Raw genomic sequence first — 19,313 nt, forward strand, 5'->3', positions numbered from 1 at the left:
GTACTACATACATATTCACAAGCCACACCATAATTAATACATAATTTTCATAAATAACTACACTGTATAATATTTAGAAATTTCCTAACATAGCATATTTCCCTTACCTTAACTTTGAAAAGCCCCTAGGGAATACAAGCCTAACACCCACAGGGCTTTTTACAAAACACCCTGAAACCAACATATGTCAGAACATAACATCAATATTTTTCCTCCTATAACATTTCCTATAACTGCCAGGAAGTCAAAAACTGGATAAAAGATCTTACCTTGAATTTGGGATGAATTCCAACTCTGTTTTTCCGACGATCCACTCTGGTAGATGCGTAGAGAACTCTGTCAGGAGCGTCTTGGTAGCTTCGAATAGTCGATCCGGCGACTGGTGGGGCTGGAAACGAAGAGAGAAGGGAGAGAGAGTCGTAGGTGAGAGAGAGAAGAGAGAAAGCGGCGAGAGAAATGTGATAAAATCCCGGGTTTCCACTATTTATAGGGTCGGGTTTGTCGACGAGACCCTGTGTTCGTCGACGAGCCTTTCACAAAATTCGTCGACGAGGCCCTGTGTTCGTCGACGAAATTCAGAGCAACCCGAACCGTCTCTCGGTATTTTCTCGTCGACGAAGCCCTATGTTCATCAACGAAATTCTGAAGACCTTCGTCGATGAAACCCTGTGTTCATCGACGAAGCTTGGCAATTTTCTGCAATTATGATTATTCCTTCTGTTTCTGTTTCTATTTTCTCTCCCTCTTTAATATTTAAAATGTTGTTATTTTTCGGGTCACTACACTTGGAATTACAATTTATTTTAAATTATGCCCAAAAAATAATGGTGGTTATTATAAGTTATAAATTCAAAGCATTTAAAGACCTAATCATAACATGGGATTGTTTCTAAGCATTAACTGTAACGACCCAAAGAATAATAGTATTTAAATAATAAAGAGGGAGAGAAATGGAAACAGTAAGAGAAGTAGGCAGTTGACTTGGTCGACGACATTGCATTTTGGAGGTAAAATTTCCAAGAAAATTTTCCAAGCCTCGTCAACGAACACAGGGATTTCGTCAACGAGGGTACTTCAGGATCTCGTCAACGAGGTCTCGTCTCGTCGACAAAAAGATACTGAGAAGGATTTTTGAGAAGTCTGAAATTCATCAACGAACTTCTTACAAGACTCGTCGACGAGGTGACGTGGCTCGTCAACAAATCCCGCAGTATAAATAGTGCTTAAACTCAGTTTTTACGCAGAATTTCAGCGCCGACTCTCTCTCTCTCTCTTCTCTCCTATGGCCTCTCCCTCTTCTCTCTTTGATTCCGGCCCCGTCGTTCATCGAATCGATGATCTGAGACTACCACGACGCTCCTAGTGAAATTCTCTTCAAGTCTACCAGAGCGGATCGTTGGTGGAACGAAGTCGGAATTCATCCCAAATCTAGGGTAAGGTCTTTTATTTTGAATTTGGGTTTCCAACAGTTGTAAGAAATGTAATAGGCGTAGAAATAGTAATGTTTTGTTCTGTGATTTATGGTTTTCAGGGTGTTGAGTGGAGAACCCTGCGGGTGTAGGACCCGTTACAATAGGAGGGTTTTAGCAGATGTCAGGTAAGGAAAATATGCTATGCTAGGTTATTCGAGTATGATTTCAGTATAAAATTATATATATTCGACTAGAGTATTATTCACAGTAGAGATTTATACAGTTTATCAAGTATGATTAATATGTTTTAAAATTACTATGTGGCTTGAGAATATAGATATAGTATAGAAACATGTTTTACAGCATTTTTCATATATGTGTTTTACAGAATATACAGATAGTGAATGTCTTTTACAGAAATACCATGATTATATAGTTTTACAGTACCATGACATATAGATTTATAGTTAATTACAAAAACACAGTTGATATAGATATAGTTTTCTACAGCGTCATGGTTTATACAATTATTACAGAATCATGGTAAATCGGATAGTTGTATATAGAGATGTATTATATAGTAGCAAACCATATTGGACCATACAGTTACAGAGCACGATACCGTAGCTACATACAGTATATAAAGTGCAACTACCTACTTTAGATAATACGTGGTATAAAGGTCGATCGCATAGAGCCCACAAGTGGACAGGCTCCCCATCAAATATGGGTAAAGGAGGGCTGATCAGACCTATGGAGTATAGTGATCTATTCTTGGTTGGCCAGCCAGGGTGGATCGCGCCTACGAGCCGCACAACCCTATCATGAGGGGTTAAATCATGACACACACTTATCCACAAGGAAGATTTCAGTTATTACTATGTTTATACAGATTTACAGAGACAGAAAATATATATATATATATATATATATATTTATTAAAAGTATTTTGAGTAGAAGCCTAAAGTATAGAAATGTTAAGTAACAGATAAAAGATGATGAATTATATTACTGGTATTATACTTTACATATTCAGTGATACATGATTATATAGTAATAGATTTTCACAGTATTATAACTCATTTGTCACACACTAGTAATAGCATATTTCGTCTTACTGAACGTTGGGTTACCCCAATTAATTTAACATTTTTCAAGTGATCCAGGTAGGCGAGCAGATCAAGCTCGCAGGTAGAGGGGCTTCAGTACTGTCTTATCAGTAGAGAGGGAGTAATTGTTTTGGAGTATTTTCGTATAGCCGTAGCCAGTCATGGGTATTTTGGGGAACAATCATATATGTATATATTGGGAAACATTTTAGCACTCTAGTATTGTATATAATTACATATGGTTATGTTTATTTGATTTCTGCTTCTCACTGCTTACGTTGATGATTGGGTTTAATCTAGTGTGGTATCAGAGCATTTTAAATGTTATAGTATATATATAAATAAATAAAAACTCAGTTAAATAGCAGGTCGTGACATTAACAGTCCAATATTATAGTTGACTCTCAAGCGTAATGATTGCTTACCCTGTTGTTGATAACTAGGCAACCTCCCTCGTCTGAGTTGAAAATCAAGCATTCACCTCGCATATGGTGAGTGGACAACTTCTAAACAAATAGGTGATCTTCCTTATAATTCATTAGATGCTTTGGCAATGAATGGTTCTCTTGATCACGCGGGCGATTGCGATATGTCCAAACAACATTTGTCATATGCATTTCCTAGGTGACCTATCATTGTAATTCTTATAGCAATGTTAAGGTAACTAATTTTCCTTTGTTTACCACATGCATAGGTGGTTGTCATAACTTGGTGACCATTACCATATCCAAGAAGGTGCACAAATATGGCACAAACATGCCCCTACAGATGCTCCATTTTGTTACTTATAACGCTTATAAATGAACTATTGTAAATCACAACCTCAGCTTTCAATCACAAATTGTTATTATATATCCTTCTTTTCTTTGGGAATCCTTACTTAGAATATTCTTGGTCTTTTCCCTATGTCATCTATCGTGAGGAAAGTGTCATGTGTTCAAGAGGTACATTAATTGCATCAATAGCCTAAAAAGGTTATATTTGTGCCTTACTTTGGGTGACCTTCTGCTTAGTTGCTTGAACAACTACGCAATTTATCAAGGTAGTCTTTGTCACCAATCGCTAACCCAACCACTATCACTTGGTCTTCATTCCTTCCCTCTGTGACTACTATCTAGTCTGATCACACAATGGATTCTTTGTGATACGAATGTTAATTTCCTAGTATTTTCTATTTAGCCATACTTAATTTAAGTCTCTATCTTCTTTTATCTTGTCATAGCTTTAATCTCCCTTCTAATTCTATTCACAATCGCCTCCTACAAGCCGTAGAGTTTGTGGAAGCATTTTTTTCTTCCCTCCTCAAAGGGGAAGATGTTGCCTCTTCGCCATTAGCTAATTTTTCGAAGGTGACACTAGTGTAGGCAATCTAGAGATTACCCTCATCACTCTCCAATGGGGTTTTGATTTTGTTTGATGAAGTTAAAATAGACTACATCCTCACCAAGGCTCTAGCGGTTGAAGCGATGCCCACCAAATTTTCTTTGATTAGTAAGTGGATTGCAAAACTAAAAGTGTTCCTCCAAGAGGTTACTAAGCATAATGCTTGTCATGAGATCTTGATTAGAGAAGAGAGATATCTCATCGAAAATACATCTCTAAGATGCAATATGGAATACCTTAAATACTAAAACTGTTAGGATGATGATCAAAAAATCAGGGATGTTCAAGAGTTCACAAGGCTAAGGTTAATGTCATTCGCACTAAGTTTCAAAGTTCATTTGTACTCATCGCCAATACAAAGGTCAAGACAATGAAGCAATTGGTTGTCTAAAATCACATTGACGATGCGCATTGAAATACTTTTGGGGCAAAGATGATTTTTTTTTTTTTTTTTGGTAAAAGAGGACGGCACCTGCTATCTTTATTAGAAAACCTCTCACTTATGGCGGAGGAATACCGTGATTCCAACTGACTTAAACAATTTATTCAAAACCAATAAATCAATTACCAACAACCAAACAAATAAATAAGAATTAGACAACTACAAGTGGAAAACTAAAAAAACTCCAGAAGGTCTCGAGAAATAAACCATCCACTACAACCTTCACAAACACCAGCACAAAGCATCATGAACGCAAAGAAGGAAATCCCAACAAATCCAATCGAATCATTCCCCTGACTTGCTATGGAAGATCATCCTGGAAACTATATGATCGAGATATACCAGATTCACCCTACTTGGCAAAGAAATCCACACTTTGATTCACCTCCCTGTACACATGTTCCACTTTGTAATGTATGTCTCTCAATGTTAACACAAGCTCTTCCCACAATTTCCATAAGTTCTAAGCCAAACACTTCCCAGAATTAATCCACTAAACCAACAAAGCAGAGTCACAGGCGATCTCCACTTGATCAAACCCGAGATCTTTGCATAGATTAATCCCTATAATAATCACTTTCAATTCAGCCATACTATTGGTTTCATAATCCTGAGGGAAAAGCTACTATAAATAATCCTTTTTCATCTCTTATCACGCCTCCACCACCATAATTACTTGGGTTACCTCTACAGCTTCAATCCACATTCAACTTAACCCAACCTATCTCAGGTTTACACCATCTAACTACATAAGGAATATGAACCCTCACATTTTTTACTTGAATTAATATCCAAAGCACGAAGGACTGCAATATTCATGCAAGAAGTAGGTGTACATTTAGATAATTTGTCCGAAATGGATCTCATCCAATATTTCATATCAAGCCACACAATTCTCATTGAATCATGAATTGATTCCATCTTGGCTCTACATCGACGAGTCCAAAGTCTCCAAATGATGAGACTAGGTATGAGACCTACCAAAATGCCTAACTGTGAGGCTCGTTTTGCACTAGACTAGAAATTGGACATTGGACAATCATGAGGACGCTGTTCCATGGCTATAGAATCTACTTACCTTTGCCAAGCTACTAGGAGAATTATATTAGGATTCTTTTTCTTTTATGTTGTAATGCTCTAGCTTAGTCCCAATCTGAATTCGAATAGACCTTAGTAAAACTGAGTCTTATTATAATTACCTCCATAACCTTTTTCTGGCTAACTAAGTCCATCACCATTGTTAAACGATTACTAGCCTCGAATTGTTCTCCATCTTATCGTAGGTGATGTTGTCAAGCCCTTAGCTTTGGCGACCTTTTTACAAATAATTCGCCTTACCTTAAAATAATATCTCATGCTGGATGAGATTAGCTTAGATGATGCTCGTCATGCTCTTTGCTCGTCATTGTCATGCAAGCCTCCAAGCAAATACTCTATACTTGTATGGATTCGAGCTTCCTAATCTCCTACAATTATTATTTCCTTGCTTTTTAAATCCTAATGATGCCTTATATTGTTTACTAACCATAGCTAATTTTTTTAATTAAAAATACGAGTTTCCTACTCTCCTATAGTGTTATTATTTCCTTACTTTTTAAATCCTAATGATGCATTATCTTGTTTATTAACTGCAGTGAATTTTTTTTTTCATTTATTTTTAATTAAAAGTAAAACTTGTAGGAAAAATCTATTTGTTTTTATTTATTAAAATAATTAAATGTGTGTTATAATTTGTTGGATCACAATAGGCATGCCATGATTTGAATTAGGACTATGTACATTATAAGAAAAATCTTCTTCATTGAAGGAAACTTTATAAGATTTTTCAAAGAACTTTATGAGTCTTACTCAGTCCAATTTTGCGAAGTATATTAATCACTTAGCTCTAATACCAAAAAATTATGGCATCATTTTTTTTAGTATGTAAAGAAACTAAATATATATATATATACCTAAAATAAATATAAAAAACATAACAAAATAATAATAAAAAGATGGAAAGACGAAGAACAGATGTATATTTTCATATTCGGGCGTGTATCGCGTCAAGCCCTTACCCCCGAGTGCCTTCTTTCGCATACCGCACGGCAATGGCTCGAAGTACAAACCAATACCTTCAACAGTCATCACTCTCCCATGCTGGTACATACAAATCGCTTTATTTTTTTCTTTTTAAATCTCTCATTCTCCCAATCTTCCATCATTCTTTTTAATCTCTCATTCTCCCAATCTCCCAATCTTCCAACCATCGACATATTTAACGGTTTATTTGATTTCAAATTTATTTTATTCGCGCCACTTACCCCCCACTCTTCGAACACTCTAAGCCGCCCCATCTCTTAACTACTCTCGTATCTAATTAAATCTTGTATCACTTCCAGTTCAACACACATCCTCTTCATCAAGAACTCAAAAGGAGTCGCTGGTTTCGAAGCACTGTAACGCAAGCTTGTCATAATTTTGGTATTTCTAGATAGGAGCACTACCAAGGGAATAGACTCAATCCCCCTTCAGCCTACTCCAAAATAAATATACCAACATCAAGTTTCACTACAAAGAGATTCTCCTACTCCCTCTTTAGTTGATTAATTTTCTCATTTAAGACGGGATGGAGGAGGAAAATAAAGCACACAAGGGGGGCAATCATTCATTAATTTCCTATGCTTCTTAAATCAAAGCTGAGAAGATAGCCGATATTATATCAATTACTCCATCTGAAGAATCATTAACTCCGATTGTATATCAATCATTCCATTTCAAGAATCATCAGCCCATATTTTATTTTGTACTGGTGGTACAACGAAGAGGAGAGAGGCAAAGGTGTACAGATTCAACACCATCATCATCATTCAAGTAGATCAAGTGGTAGAGGGGGCGGTTTCACTGTAGAAATTGAATTTAATTCAACTAGCTAGGTGAGCGCGGAGGAACATTCCATTGCTTTGCCAATCAATATTAGTCTGCGGCACCTTCAGTTTTTGTCCTGCTCCAAGTCCAGCCTCTGCCTCTGCCTCTGCCTCTACCTCCCCCAGCAGCAGCAATTCTCCTCCTCTTAAATACACGAGCCTCCCTCCCTGGAAAGCTCTCCAACCATGCCGGGTGTTTAATCACGTACTCAATCTGCCTGCAATAGTGCCAAATAAATAAATAAATAAAAATTGGGGATCAATCACTGGAATTTAAACATCTACAGCTGTTCTTTCACAAAGAACCCCATCTTGGGGAAAAAAAACACTCCTGCAAGTTTTCAGCATCATAGGCAAAATGACTTCTAACACATTCAATTCGAAGTTGGATACCAGTTTATTAAATCTTCTAGCAGAGTCCCAACTCAATCATTAGTCATTACCCATGCAACTTGATAGTAAATCACTGCATCACCATGATAAATTAATTATCCTATCATTCAATAGGTTAAAAGACAGTATTAAACTTTTTTATTCTGTTGACATTCCTCTTTATGAGGTGATGCTTGGCCCAATAGTAAAAGAATATATTACACCGTCAATAGGTTCAGGCTGTGGAAACCTCCTCTTGAGATGAAGGTTAGACTATGGTCGTGCCTTCCTCAGACTCCCAATGTGGTACAAGGTCTTCTCTACACTCGGTGGTCTGTTTATGCATAAAATAACAACCGCACTAGGGTTGAAACGCACTGACCCGCCACGTGGGGCCCGGAGTGCTACTTTAGTGACGTCTGTGTACCTAATACCATATTCATTATATAAATGCAGCGGAAATAAATTATAAATTCTCCAAAATACATTACCAGAGTTCTAAACAACCTTTATAACCAAATGTCTCCAAATATCCATATTACAGACCATAATACAATACAAAAACCAACTCAGTCCATACAACCATCATACACATCCAGGAACTTCAAACATAACTTAATTACATTAGAATTCTTACAGACACTCACAAAAACTGACACTAGCTATCACCCTACCCCGGAGCTTGCTAAGCTCTATCTCGAGATGGTCTTGAAAAATGATTTGTATATTGGGGTGAGACATTTCTCAGTAAGACGGATTAAATTAATATCAGTGTGTGGCCACCATGAATTTTATTGTATACAAAATATCATCAGTTGTTAATTAACCACAGTTATAAAATCATTCCCCAAACCATACTCTCACACACACAATTATTTATAGGCGAAAATTCCCGAAAATAAAGAAGATTACGCGTCCATACATGTAACTCCCCCCTGCTCTAACACGTTATGTAACTTGGTATGACTACAACCGATTCTTATCAGGGTACTCGTCTTTCTCAGCAAGCCCTCGGGCGGAGAGTTTACTTTGTCATAAATGTTTTTACAATTGAAAATTATGTATTTGCTTCCTCAGTATAAATCAGTTCAATAAATAATAACACCATTTACATAAATTAACAGATATGCGTAAAAGACACTCCCTATGACTAACACACCATTTACTTCCCCCATGGTACGGGTTGTGCGGCCCGAAGACTGGACTTATGCCCTAGGGGATCAATCCAAACACAGTCATAGTAACCATCTAGTGTGTCTGCAAGCATCCACAACTTAGTTACAGGTCCGCTAGCCTTACCACTTACTGGTCCAGTCCCCAGGAAAGGTACTTCATCCTTACAGAGACTAAACGGCGGAGATCACCCTACACCTCTCAGTACAATGTAGGCGCACACGGTCTAATATAATTCCCTAACAACGGTACCGTGCTCACAATACAACTGGTCCTCAAGGTTTTTAAACCATATCATGCAATTTAAATAGTAAACACTGTAGTATAAATCTCATTTCATATAGAACCTATCATTTAATAAAACCCGCCCCTCGGCCATTAAATAAAACCCAGCCCCGAGCCGTCATATCAAATCCCAATATTTTGCAAAGGTAGTTCCAGTATGTTTCACAAACAGTTCAGTATTTTCACAACCATACCCCAAATCCGGTTACACAATAACTATACCAATTATTCACCTGCCATTTAATTAAACCCGGCCCCTAGCCATTAAATAAAACTCGACCCCTGGCCATTAAATAAAACCTAGCCCCCGACCGTCATATCAAATCCCAATATTTTGCAAAGGCAGTTCCAGTATGTTTCACAAACAGTTCAGTATTTTCACAACCATACCCCAAATCCGGTTACACAATAACTATACCAATTATTCACCTGCCACACGGTTTTAGTATTTAAACATAATTCATAAATAACCAACCAGTACCTCATAGTATATTTAGTTTATAAGCAAGTTTTCCATCGTTCATTTTATTCAAAATACTGTATCATATATCCTATATTTGAAAAATTCATTTTTGAACGGTTGGTTTTCAAAACAACCTCTAAAATCATAGTATACTTATTTAGAAAGCAGTTTAATCGATTCAAACTTATTAAAAACCTGACCTAACTTAATCCCCTTACATGTTCCTAAAAAAGAAACTGATTCCATTCAAAAAACAGAAAACTCTAGCTTTTCAATCCGCCACCGAAAACGAACCGGCAAGCCGAGAAAGAGGAGAGTGATAGGAGACCGAGCACAGGCTCCAATTGAGCTAACAAAAGAGAAAGAGCCACGAGAGTGTGAGTAGAGAGAGAGAGAGAGTCCAAAAACCCTGAGAGAGAGAGAGAGAGAGAGAATTTTTAAGTTATGAAAAATAATGTGTTGCTTAGCCCTTAAGTAAGCCAACTTGCAGGAAAACCGTTGACGGTTTTTCCTCCCCTCAAAAAATCGGCGACAATTTGGCAGTTGACTCTCTCAGTTGACTAAAACCGGCAACAGTTTTCCCAAGCTCAAAGAAAACCGTCGATGGTTTGGGTCCTGCCAAACCAATTTCCTTCTTTTCCTTTTGTTTTTCTTTATTTCTCTCTTTTATATTTATTTCCTTTTATTTTAGGGGTTTGGGTTTCTACAATCTCCCCTCCTTACAAAAATTTCGTCCTCGAAATTTGCTAACTGTTACCGATCACATCCTCTAGAGTTTTTCTTAAATATCGATCTGTCTCCACAGAAGAGTCGGTAGCTACCCACATAGCGGCCTCGTCCCAAGTTTATTAATTACCCTCACTTATGGCAGAAGAATACCATAATTACACACAATGTCTCGGGAGATTACAATATCATACAAAACTCTCCCAAAGACCATATACGAAAATCGTAAACAACTAATAATACTAAACAAACCTACCTTACAAAACCTACACACAAAACCAAACACCTGCATGCTTAGTACTAAACCTCTCTGAAAAGCTGAGGGTACTTCTGACGTATTTCCATTTCTAATTTTCAAGAAGTCTCCTCAACTGCATGATTACGCCACAACACCTTCACTAACGGTATGTCCTTAGTACGCAGTTCCTATATTTTCCAATCCAAAATTTGAACTGGTACCTCCTCGTATGCCAAAGCATCCCCGATCTCCAAAAGCTCATAACTTATCACGTGCAAAGGATCTAGCACGTACTTCCTCGGCACTGATACGTGGAAAACATTATGAACTCTAGACAACACTGAGGGTAACGCCACTCGATAGGCAACTGGACCAATCCTTTCAAAGATCTCGAATGGCCCAATGTACCTAAAACTCAACTTCCCTTTCTTCCCAATCCTGATCACTCCTTTCATCGGAGCAATCCTCAAAAATATCATATCACCCATCTTAAACTCCAGCTCCCATCGGTGAGTATCCACGTAACTCTTCTGCCGACTCTGTGCTGCTTTAATCTTTTCCCTAATGAGCTCGACCTTTGCAGAGGTCTACTAAACTAGTTCCGGCTGCAAAATATGTCACTCGCCTACCTCATCCTAGTACAACAGAGATCAACATTGGCGACCATACAAAGCCTCATATGGTGTCATCTCGATACTGGCCTGATAACTATTATTATATGCAAACTCAACGAGCAATAGATAGCGAATCCAACTATCCCCAAAATCCAGCACACACGCCTGCAGCATATCCTTTAGAATTTGAATGGTCCTCTCGGACTGCCCATCTGTTTGCGGGTGAAACGCGGTACTAAAAGTGAGTTGAGATCCCAAAGCGTCCTACAAACCCTTCCAGAACTGAGAGGAGAACCATGGATCTCGATCTGAAACAATGGAAACCGGAACGCCATGAAGTCGTACAATCTCCTACACATAAAGCTCTGCCAATCTATTCATAGAATAACTGACTCTGATTGGAACGAAGTGCGCAGTCTTTATCAGCCGATCCACTATTACTCAAATGGCATTCTTTCTATGCACCACTAAAGGCAACCTTGACACAAAGTCCATCGAGATATGCTCCCACATCCACTTAGGGATATCAAGTGGCTGAAGTGGTCCCGCTGGTCTGTGGTACTCTGCTTTTACCTGTTGACATGTCGAACACTGTTTCACGAATCTGGAAATCTCCCTCTTCATGTTACTCCACCAGAACGATTCTCGCAGATCTCTATACATCTTCGTGCTTCCCGGATGAACAGTATGAAGAGAACGACGAGCCTCCTCCAGAATCGTCTTTTTAATCCCCGCGTCGTTAGGCACACACAACTTGGTATGAAATCTGAGAACTCCATCCTCAAGAGACATTGAAGTCCATCAGTTGCTCACTCCGTGCTTTCTCCATAATTTCCATCAACTCTGCATCTTTCGTCTGAGCGACTTTAATTTTCTCCTGCAAGGTTGGTTAAATTATCAAACTAGCCACGATCACCTGTGAATTCCCTTTCACTAACTCTACACCCAACCTTTCCAAGTCAACCTGGTCTAATGTTGTACAACAACCACTGAAACTGACGCACCCACTAGCTTGCAACTCAAAGCATCAACTACCACATTAGCCTTTCATAGGTGGTAACTAATAGTACAGTCGTAGTCCTTTATCAATTCAAGTCATTTTCGCTGCCTCATGTTCAACTCCTTCTGGGTGAAAAAGTATTTAAGATTTTTATGATCAGTAAAGATCTCGCACTTTTCACCGTATAGGTAGTGCCTCCAGATCTTTAATGCAAAAACTACAGCTGTCAGCTCCAAGTCGTGTGTAGGATAGTTCTTCTCATACTTCTTGAGTTGGCGAGAAGCGTACGCAATAATCTTTCCTTACTGCATCAAGACACACCCGAGTCCTTTCTGAGATGCGTCACTGTAGACCACAAATCCACTCTCTCCTAACGGAACGGTCAACACTAAGGCAGTGACTAGTCGTTGCTTCAACTCCTGGAAACTCTGCTCGCATTCACTAGTCCACTCAAATTTCCTGTTCTTCCTCGTAAGCTGCGTTAGAGGATCTGATAGCCTCAAAAACCCCTCAACGAACCGGCGATAGTATCCTACCAAACCCAAGAAACTTCTAACCTCGTGCACGTTCTTTGGTCTAGCCCAATCCACTACTGCCTCTACTTTTCCTAGGTTCACTAAAATTCCCTCCCTAAACACTATATGTCCCAGAAATGCAACTTGTTTCAGCCAGAACTCGCATTTCTTAAATTTAGCATACAGTTTTCTTTCTCTCAGCACCAGAAGCACTATCCTCAAATGTTCCTCGCGTTCCTCTGGGCTCTTTGAATACACCAATATATCGTCAATAAATACTACCACGATCTGGTGCAAATACCGGTGGAAACCCTGTTCATCAGATCCATAAACACTATAGGAGCATTTGTCAATCCAAACACCATAACTAGGATTTCATAATGGCCATACCGAGTCTTGAATCCTGGCCTCAACTGCCATAACCTTATCCACCAGCTCAGAAAAACTCTAAGTCAACAACGCCACCACCTGTGCGCGTATTCCCTGCCTCAAACCCTTCTCAAACCTTCAAACCTTCTTCTGCTCGTCCAGGATCATGTATAGAGCGAAGCAGGATAGCTCCTTAAACTTGGTCGCGTACTGCTATACGGTAAAGTGCCCCTAAGTCAGATTCAAGAACTCCTCTGCCTTAGCCTCCCTAGTAGCAGTAAGGAAGTACCTGTCGAAGAACACCTCCTTGAAATGGCTCCAAGTTATAACCACAGGTCCTGACCGCAATTCCTCCACCAATTTTGCCGATCTCCACCACCTCTTCACTTCCCCCACTAATTTAAAAGTGGCATACCGCACCTTCTGCTCCTCCGTGCACTCCAGCACACCAAACAGTTAATCAATCTCCTGAACCTAATCTTCAGCTGCGATCAGGTTCGCTCCTCCTGCAAATGCCAGTGGATTTGCCCGGGTAAACTGCTGAAAAGTGCAGCCCCGACCAACCGGTGGCTGATCCTACTCTCTAGAGTCTCTTCGGTTCTCCTTCCTCGCTTGTCCCACCATACTTCGCAGCATTGCCGAAGCATCCATATCATCCTCACTAGAAGTATCCACATGATTATCCCCTCCAGCTACGATGTCCTTTCCCCTGAAATATATCCAGAAAATAAGATAGAAACTGACTTAGAAATTCCACATTTATCATGGTTGATGCAAGTATGGAATGAAGAAATAATATAACATATGAATTCATAGCTAAAAATAATGATTTAGACACTTCTATCACAAAATCGTCGACGGATTTTCTAGGAGGTCCCAAAACCGTCGGCGAAAAACTTGTTTTACAGAGAGCTCTTTTGAAGAAAACCGGCGATGGTTTTATATTCCTCTGGTAAAACCGTCGACGGTTTGCCTCTTGCAAACCATAATACTCTCTGTTGCTCGTATAAACTTAGTCAAACTAACGTATCGGTCTCTAATCACAACTCCGAGGCAAACACATACTCACCCGACCTAACTTTCCAACTTAAGTTCCCAAGTTTTAATCTCTCAACCCAAAAACGAAACCATCGATGGATTTACCATGGTTTTCCTAAAATCATCATTTCAGGAAAAACACAGAAGACCGTCAAAGGATCACCGTCTCTAAGTTTCCAGAAAAAGACTCGTCTAATCTACCCATTCCTATCCTTATCTTATCTCAACCTATACTCTGGTAATTATTAACCATCGAAGTCTGAAAAATCTAGCAAACCTAGGCTCTGATACCACCTATAACGCCCCGACCCACCACATGGGGCCCGGAGCGCTACTTTAGTGACGTTTGTGTACCTGATACTATATTCATTATATAAATGCAGCGAAAATAAATGATACATTCTCCAAAATACATTACCAGAGTTCTAAACTACCTTTGTAACAAAATGTCTCCAAATATCCATATTACAGACCATAATACAATGCAAAAACCAACTCAGTCCATACAACCATCATACACGTCCAGGAACTTCCAACATAACTTAATTACATTAGAGTTCTTACAGACACTCACAAAAACTGAAACTAGCTACCACCCTACCCCAGAGCTTGCTAAGCTCTACCTCGAAATGGCCCTGAAAAATAATTTGTATATGGGGCTAAGACACTTCTCAGTAAGGCAAATTAAGTTAATATCAGTGTGTGGCCACCATGAATTTTAGTGTATACAAAATATCATTAGTTGTTAATTAACCACAGTTATAAAATCATTCCCCAAGCCATACTCACACACACACAATTACTATAGGCGAAAGTTCCCGAGGATAGGGGAGATTACACGCCCATACATGTAACTCCTCTCTGCTCTAAAACGTTATGTAACCTGATATGACTACAACCGATACTTATCAGGGTACTCGCCTTTCTCAGCAAGCGCTCGGGCGGAGAGTTTACTTTGCCATAAACGTTTTTAAAGTTGAAAATTATGCATTTGCTTTCTCGATATAAACTAGTTTAATAAATAATAACACCATTTACATAAATTAACAGATATGCATCAAAGACACTCCCTGGAACTAACAGACCATTTACTTCCCCCATGGTACGGGTTGTGCGGCCCAAAGGCTAGACTTATGCCCTGGGGGATCAACCCAGACACGACCAAAGTAATCATCTGCAAGTGCGTCTGCAAGCATCCACAACTCAGTTGCAGGTCCGCTAGCCTTACCACTTCCTGGTTCGATCCTCAGGAAAAGTACTTCATCCTTACGCATGCTAAACAGCGGAGACCACCCTACACCTCTCAGTACAATGGCACACACGATCTCATAATAATTCCCTAGCAACGGTACCGTGCTCACAATACAACTGGTCCTCAGGGTTTTTAAACCATATCATGCAATTTAAATAGTAAACACTGTAGCATAAATCTCAGTTCATATAGAACGTGCCATTTAATAAAACTCGGCCCCCGGCCATCATATGATTCATATCAAATCCCAATATTTTGCAAAGGCAGTTCCAGTATATTTCACAAACAGTTCAATATTTTCACAACCATACCCCAAATCCAGTTACACAATAACTATATCAATTATTCACTTGCCACACGGTTTCAGTATTTAAACATAATCCATAAATAACCAACCAGTGCCTCATAGTATATTTAGTTTATAAGCAAGCTTTCCACCGTTCATTTTATTCAAAATACCGTATCATATATCCTATATTTGAAAAATCTATTTTTGAACGGTCGGTTTTCAAAACAACCTTTGAAATCATAGTATACTTATTTAGAAAGCAGTTTAATCAGTTAAAACTTATTAAAAACCTGACTTAACTTAATCCCCTTACATGTTCCTAAAAAAGAAGCCGATTCCGTTTAAAAAACGAAAAACCCTAGCTTTTTGATCTGTCGCCAAAAACGAACCGGCAAGCCGATAAAGAAGAGGAGAGTGATCGAAAACTAAGCACGGGCTCCGAGTGAGCTTACGGGAGAGAGAGAGAGAGAGCCACGAGAGTGTGAGAGTAGAGAGAGAAAGAGTCTAAAAACCCTAAGAGAGAGAGGGAGAGAGAATTTTTAAGCTATGAAAAAAAATGTGTTGCTTAGCCCTTAAGTAAGCCAACTCGTAGGAAAACCATCGACGGTTTTCCCTGCCCTCAGAAAACCGGCAACGGTTTGGCAGTTGACTCTCCCAGTTGACTAAAATCGGTGACAGTTTTCCCATGCTCTAAGAAAATGTCGACGGTTTGGGTCTTGCCTAACCAATTTCCTTCTTTTCCTTTTGTTTTCCTTTATTTCTCTCTTTTATATTTATTTCCTTTTATTTTCCGGGTTCGGGTTTCTACAAGGGTACTTCATAACACTCTCCTTCATGAATTTCACCAAAAATTTTTATTTCTCTCATAAGCTACATGTTAGAAACGTGGAGATCTCAAAGGCTAAAAGGAATCACCCTTGTCATGATCAGCCCAAAGTGTCAATAAATCAAGCCTGTGTGGCGACAAGACTACACTATGTCTAGCCTAGCCATACTATCCAAAAAAACACACTCAAGTGTCTAACTAAGTGGTCAAGTCTCATAGTACGAGCACCCTTGCACCAACTAAGGTCATTACTGTGAAATACACACGAATAGTAAGGGAGATACTCACATTCCACCCATACTGATGGTAACTCTCATCCCCATAGCAAAACCTCGTGTTAGTGTGTACCTATCACTTCCATCCACTAGTCGAGACTAGGGGAGGTAACATCATGCATAACTCAAGTTGGACTATTGAAGGGTGTTAACTAGGTCTATAATGACTCCACCTAATAGAATAGCCCACAACCAAGGAGGGGCGGACATCAAACCTCTAGGTAAAAAGTACCATGCAATCTCATTCCCAAATGGATCGTCCATGGAACTTCAAATCCCACACCAAAAACCCAAGACACCCGTTAAAAGATGCCAAGAGCCCACCCCTGAGCGCTCTTCAGGATGCTCACTTAGTACCCAATAGGATACAGGGGGAGGTCGGCCCCTTACCTAGTATTCTCCAAAATGTCAAGTATCTGAAGTATTCCCATTTATGTATGAGTAACCACCAGGGATCTAATGATCATACATCTTAGATTTGAAAACATCACCATCAATACTATCCAGACTAGCCACAATGTCACAATGACATACCAAAATTATCCTCGTGACAATCGCATAGCCGCACCGGATTAACCAAACTTCCTTTCAAGGTAGAATCATATACCAAAACCATTTGTCAGGGTCACATAACTCTGAAGACCCTAACACTAGGCAATACATTATTTGATCAAAAAACATCCAAAAATCATAATCACTTCATAACTATAGTAAATAACATTCTCCAACAAATATTCTATATTATTGAAGATTTTCTATAACTGATTCCATTTGACAGCAGAACTTACAGCCTGATTGTCGTTGTTTTATTGTATTACATATATCTATACTGCACTCTAAAAGCTTCCCCCAAGGATTTTGATATATTTTGTTATGCTTACGATAACTCTATTTAAACAAAGCAGGTGATGTCACAAAGATATAAGAATCATAATGGCAAGAGGCCCATGTAGATTTAAAAGGATACTAGATGAAATGTTCACAATAAAAATTCCTACTCCCTTCCCGCCCTTTTCCCCCACTAAAAAATAAAACAATACACGATTAAATCTTCCGATTTTCTTAGGGTGGGCGCTAGAAGGAGAGTTGCCCAGTTATTTTGCCAAAAGGATACAATATAGGGCAAGTCTTTTCTTCCTTTTTTTTTCCAATCAACAAATAACTCTTAAAAAAAGTAAACCTAGGGAAAAATAAAATCATAATTCACTAAAGATTTAAATGCAAGTAGTTGCTAAGTCTCATATGTTATTAATCATTCCAATAGTCGATGGACACCATATTTAGCAGTATGTTGGCATCAACCCTACAAATTCAACAATCCAATAATTCTTGGAACCCATCAATATTAGCAATTAAGGTTTTTAAAGTATTAGATAAAATGAAAGGTCTAATCAGAAAAGTTGGTCTCTTCCTCTATTATACTATACATCCTTACTAATTCATGCTTACTAACATAACACTAGCAACAACAAACAACAACAACAAAAAAACCAAGCCTTAAGTCCCACTAGGTGGCATCGGCTATATGAATCCTTTTTTGCCAATTTATGCGATCATGGATCATTACTTTTGAAAATTTCAGGACTATTAATCCTTACTCACTATTTCATTCTAAGTTATTTTAAGTTTACTCCTACCCCTTCTACTGTTCTTCACAGTAACTAACTCACTCTTCCTCACTAACGCATTATGTGAATTGTGACCTACATTGCAACTGCCCAAAATAACACTAGCACATACTTATAATGCTAAATGACCAAAATAACTATCAACACTCTCCCTCAAGCTAGAGCATAAATATCATATGCTCCTAGCTTGTTACAATTTAACCTCAGCACTCCCCCAAGGCTTTAGTGAATATATCAGCAAACAACAAATCAAACTTCATATAAGTGGTTGTTATGAGCTTCTACACAAGTTTCTCCCAAATAAAGTGACAATCAACTTCAATGTATTTTGTCCGCTAGTGGAGAACAGGGTTGGAGGCAACAAGAATAGCAACTTGATTATCACAAGAAGTTATAGACCAAGATGTGAAAATCCAATTCTTCCAACATTTTCTTGAACCAAACAAGTTCACAAGTAGTGTGAATTGGGACTACATACTCTGACTTAACACTTGACCTCGCAACCACATTTTGTTTCTTACTCTTTAAGGAAACCAAATTACTTCCAAACAAACATATAGCAGCCAGTTAAGGATCCTATGTCAAAAGGTGACTCGCCCCAATCTACATCCATATATCTCTACAATATAAGTGTGACCCCAATCTTGATATAAGAGACCTCTCCTAAGTGCACCTTTTAGATATCTTAAATTAGAATTACCACATCTAGTGACTAGTTCTCGAAAATCAAAAAACTGAATTACAATGTTCTCGAAAATTAAAAAACTGAATTACAACTCTACTTGCGAAAAATATATACGATCGAGTGACTATCAATTTATCAGATAATTCAACTTTCCAACAAGTTCCCGATACCATCATGAGTTGGGCAAAAAAACACCTACATCGGGATCCATAGGCGTATCAACAAGTTTGAATCCCAAAAACATAGTATCGTCTAAACGATCAAGAACAAACTTCCTCGAAAGGATCACACACAAGGTCAAGATACTTCCATC

The 19,313-nt window shown here is 38.7% G+C and overlaps 1 protein-coding gene across 5 annotated transcripts in view; it reads right to left on the reverse strand.

Annotated features, from left to right (window-relative positions):
* Positions 1–6,992: 6,992 nt before the first annotated feature.
* Positions 6,993–19,313, reverse strand: part of LOC131151658 (protein N-terminal asparagine amidohydrolase) — a 50,062-nt gene continuing 37,741 nt past the window's right edge. For all 5 annotated transcript variants that reach the window (XM_058102961.1, XM_058102959.1, XM_058102960.1 and 2 more), the window contains one exon: positions 6,993–7,470. In XM_058102961.1, the coding sequence (XP_057958944.1) occupies positions 7,302–7,470 (169 nt within the window). In that variant the 3' untranslated portion in view covers positions 6,993–7,301. The remainder of the gene's footprint in view (positions 7,471–19,313) is intronic.

This window comes from Malania oleifera, chromosome 3, assembly GCF_029873635.1.
Source record: "Malania oleifera isolate guangnan ecotype guangnan chromosome 3, ASM2987363v1, whole genome shotgun sequence".
Lineage (NCBI taxonomy): Eukaryota > Viridiplantae > Streptophyta > Magnoliopsida > Santalales > Ximeniaceae > Malania > Malania oleifera.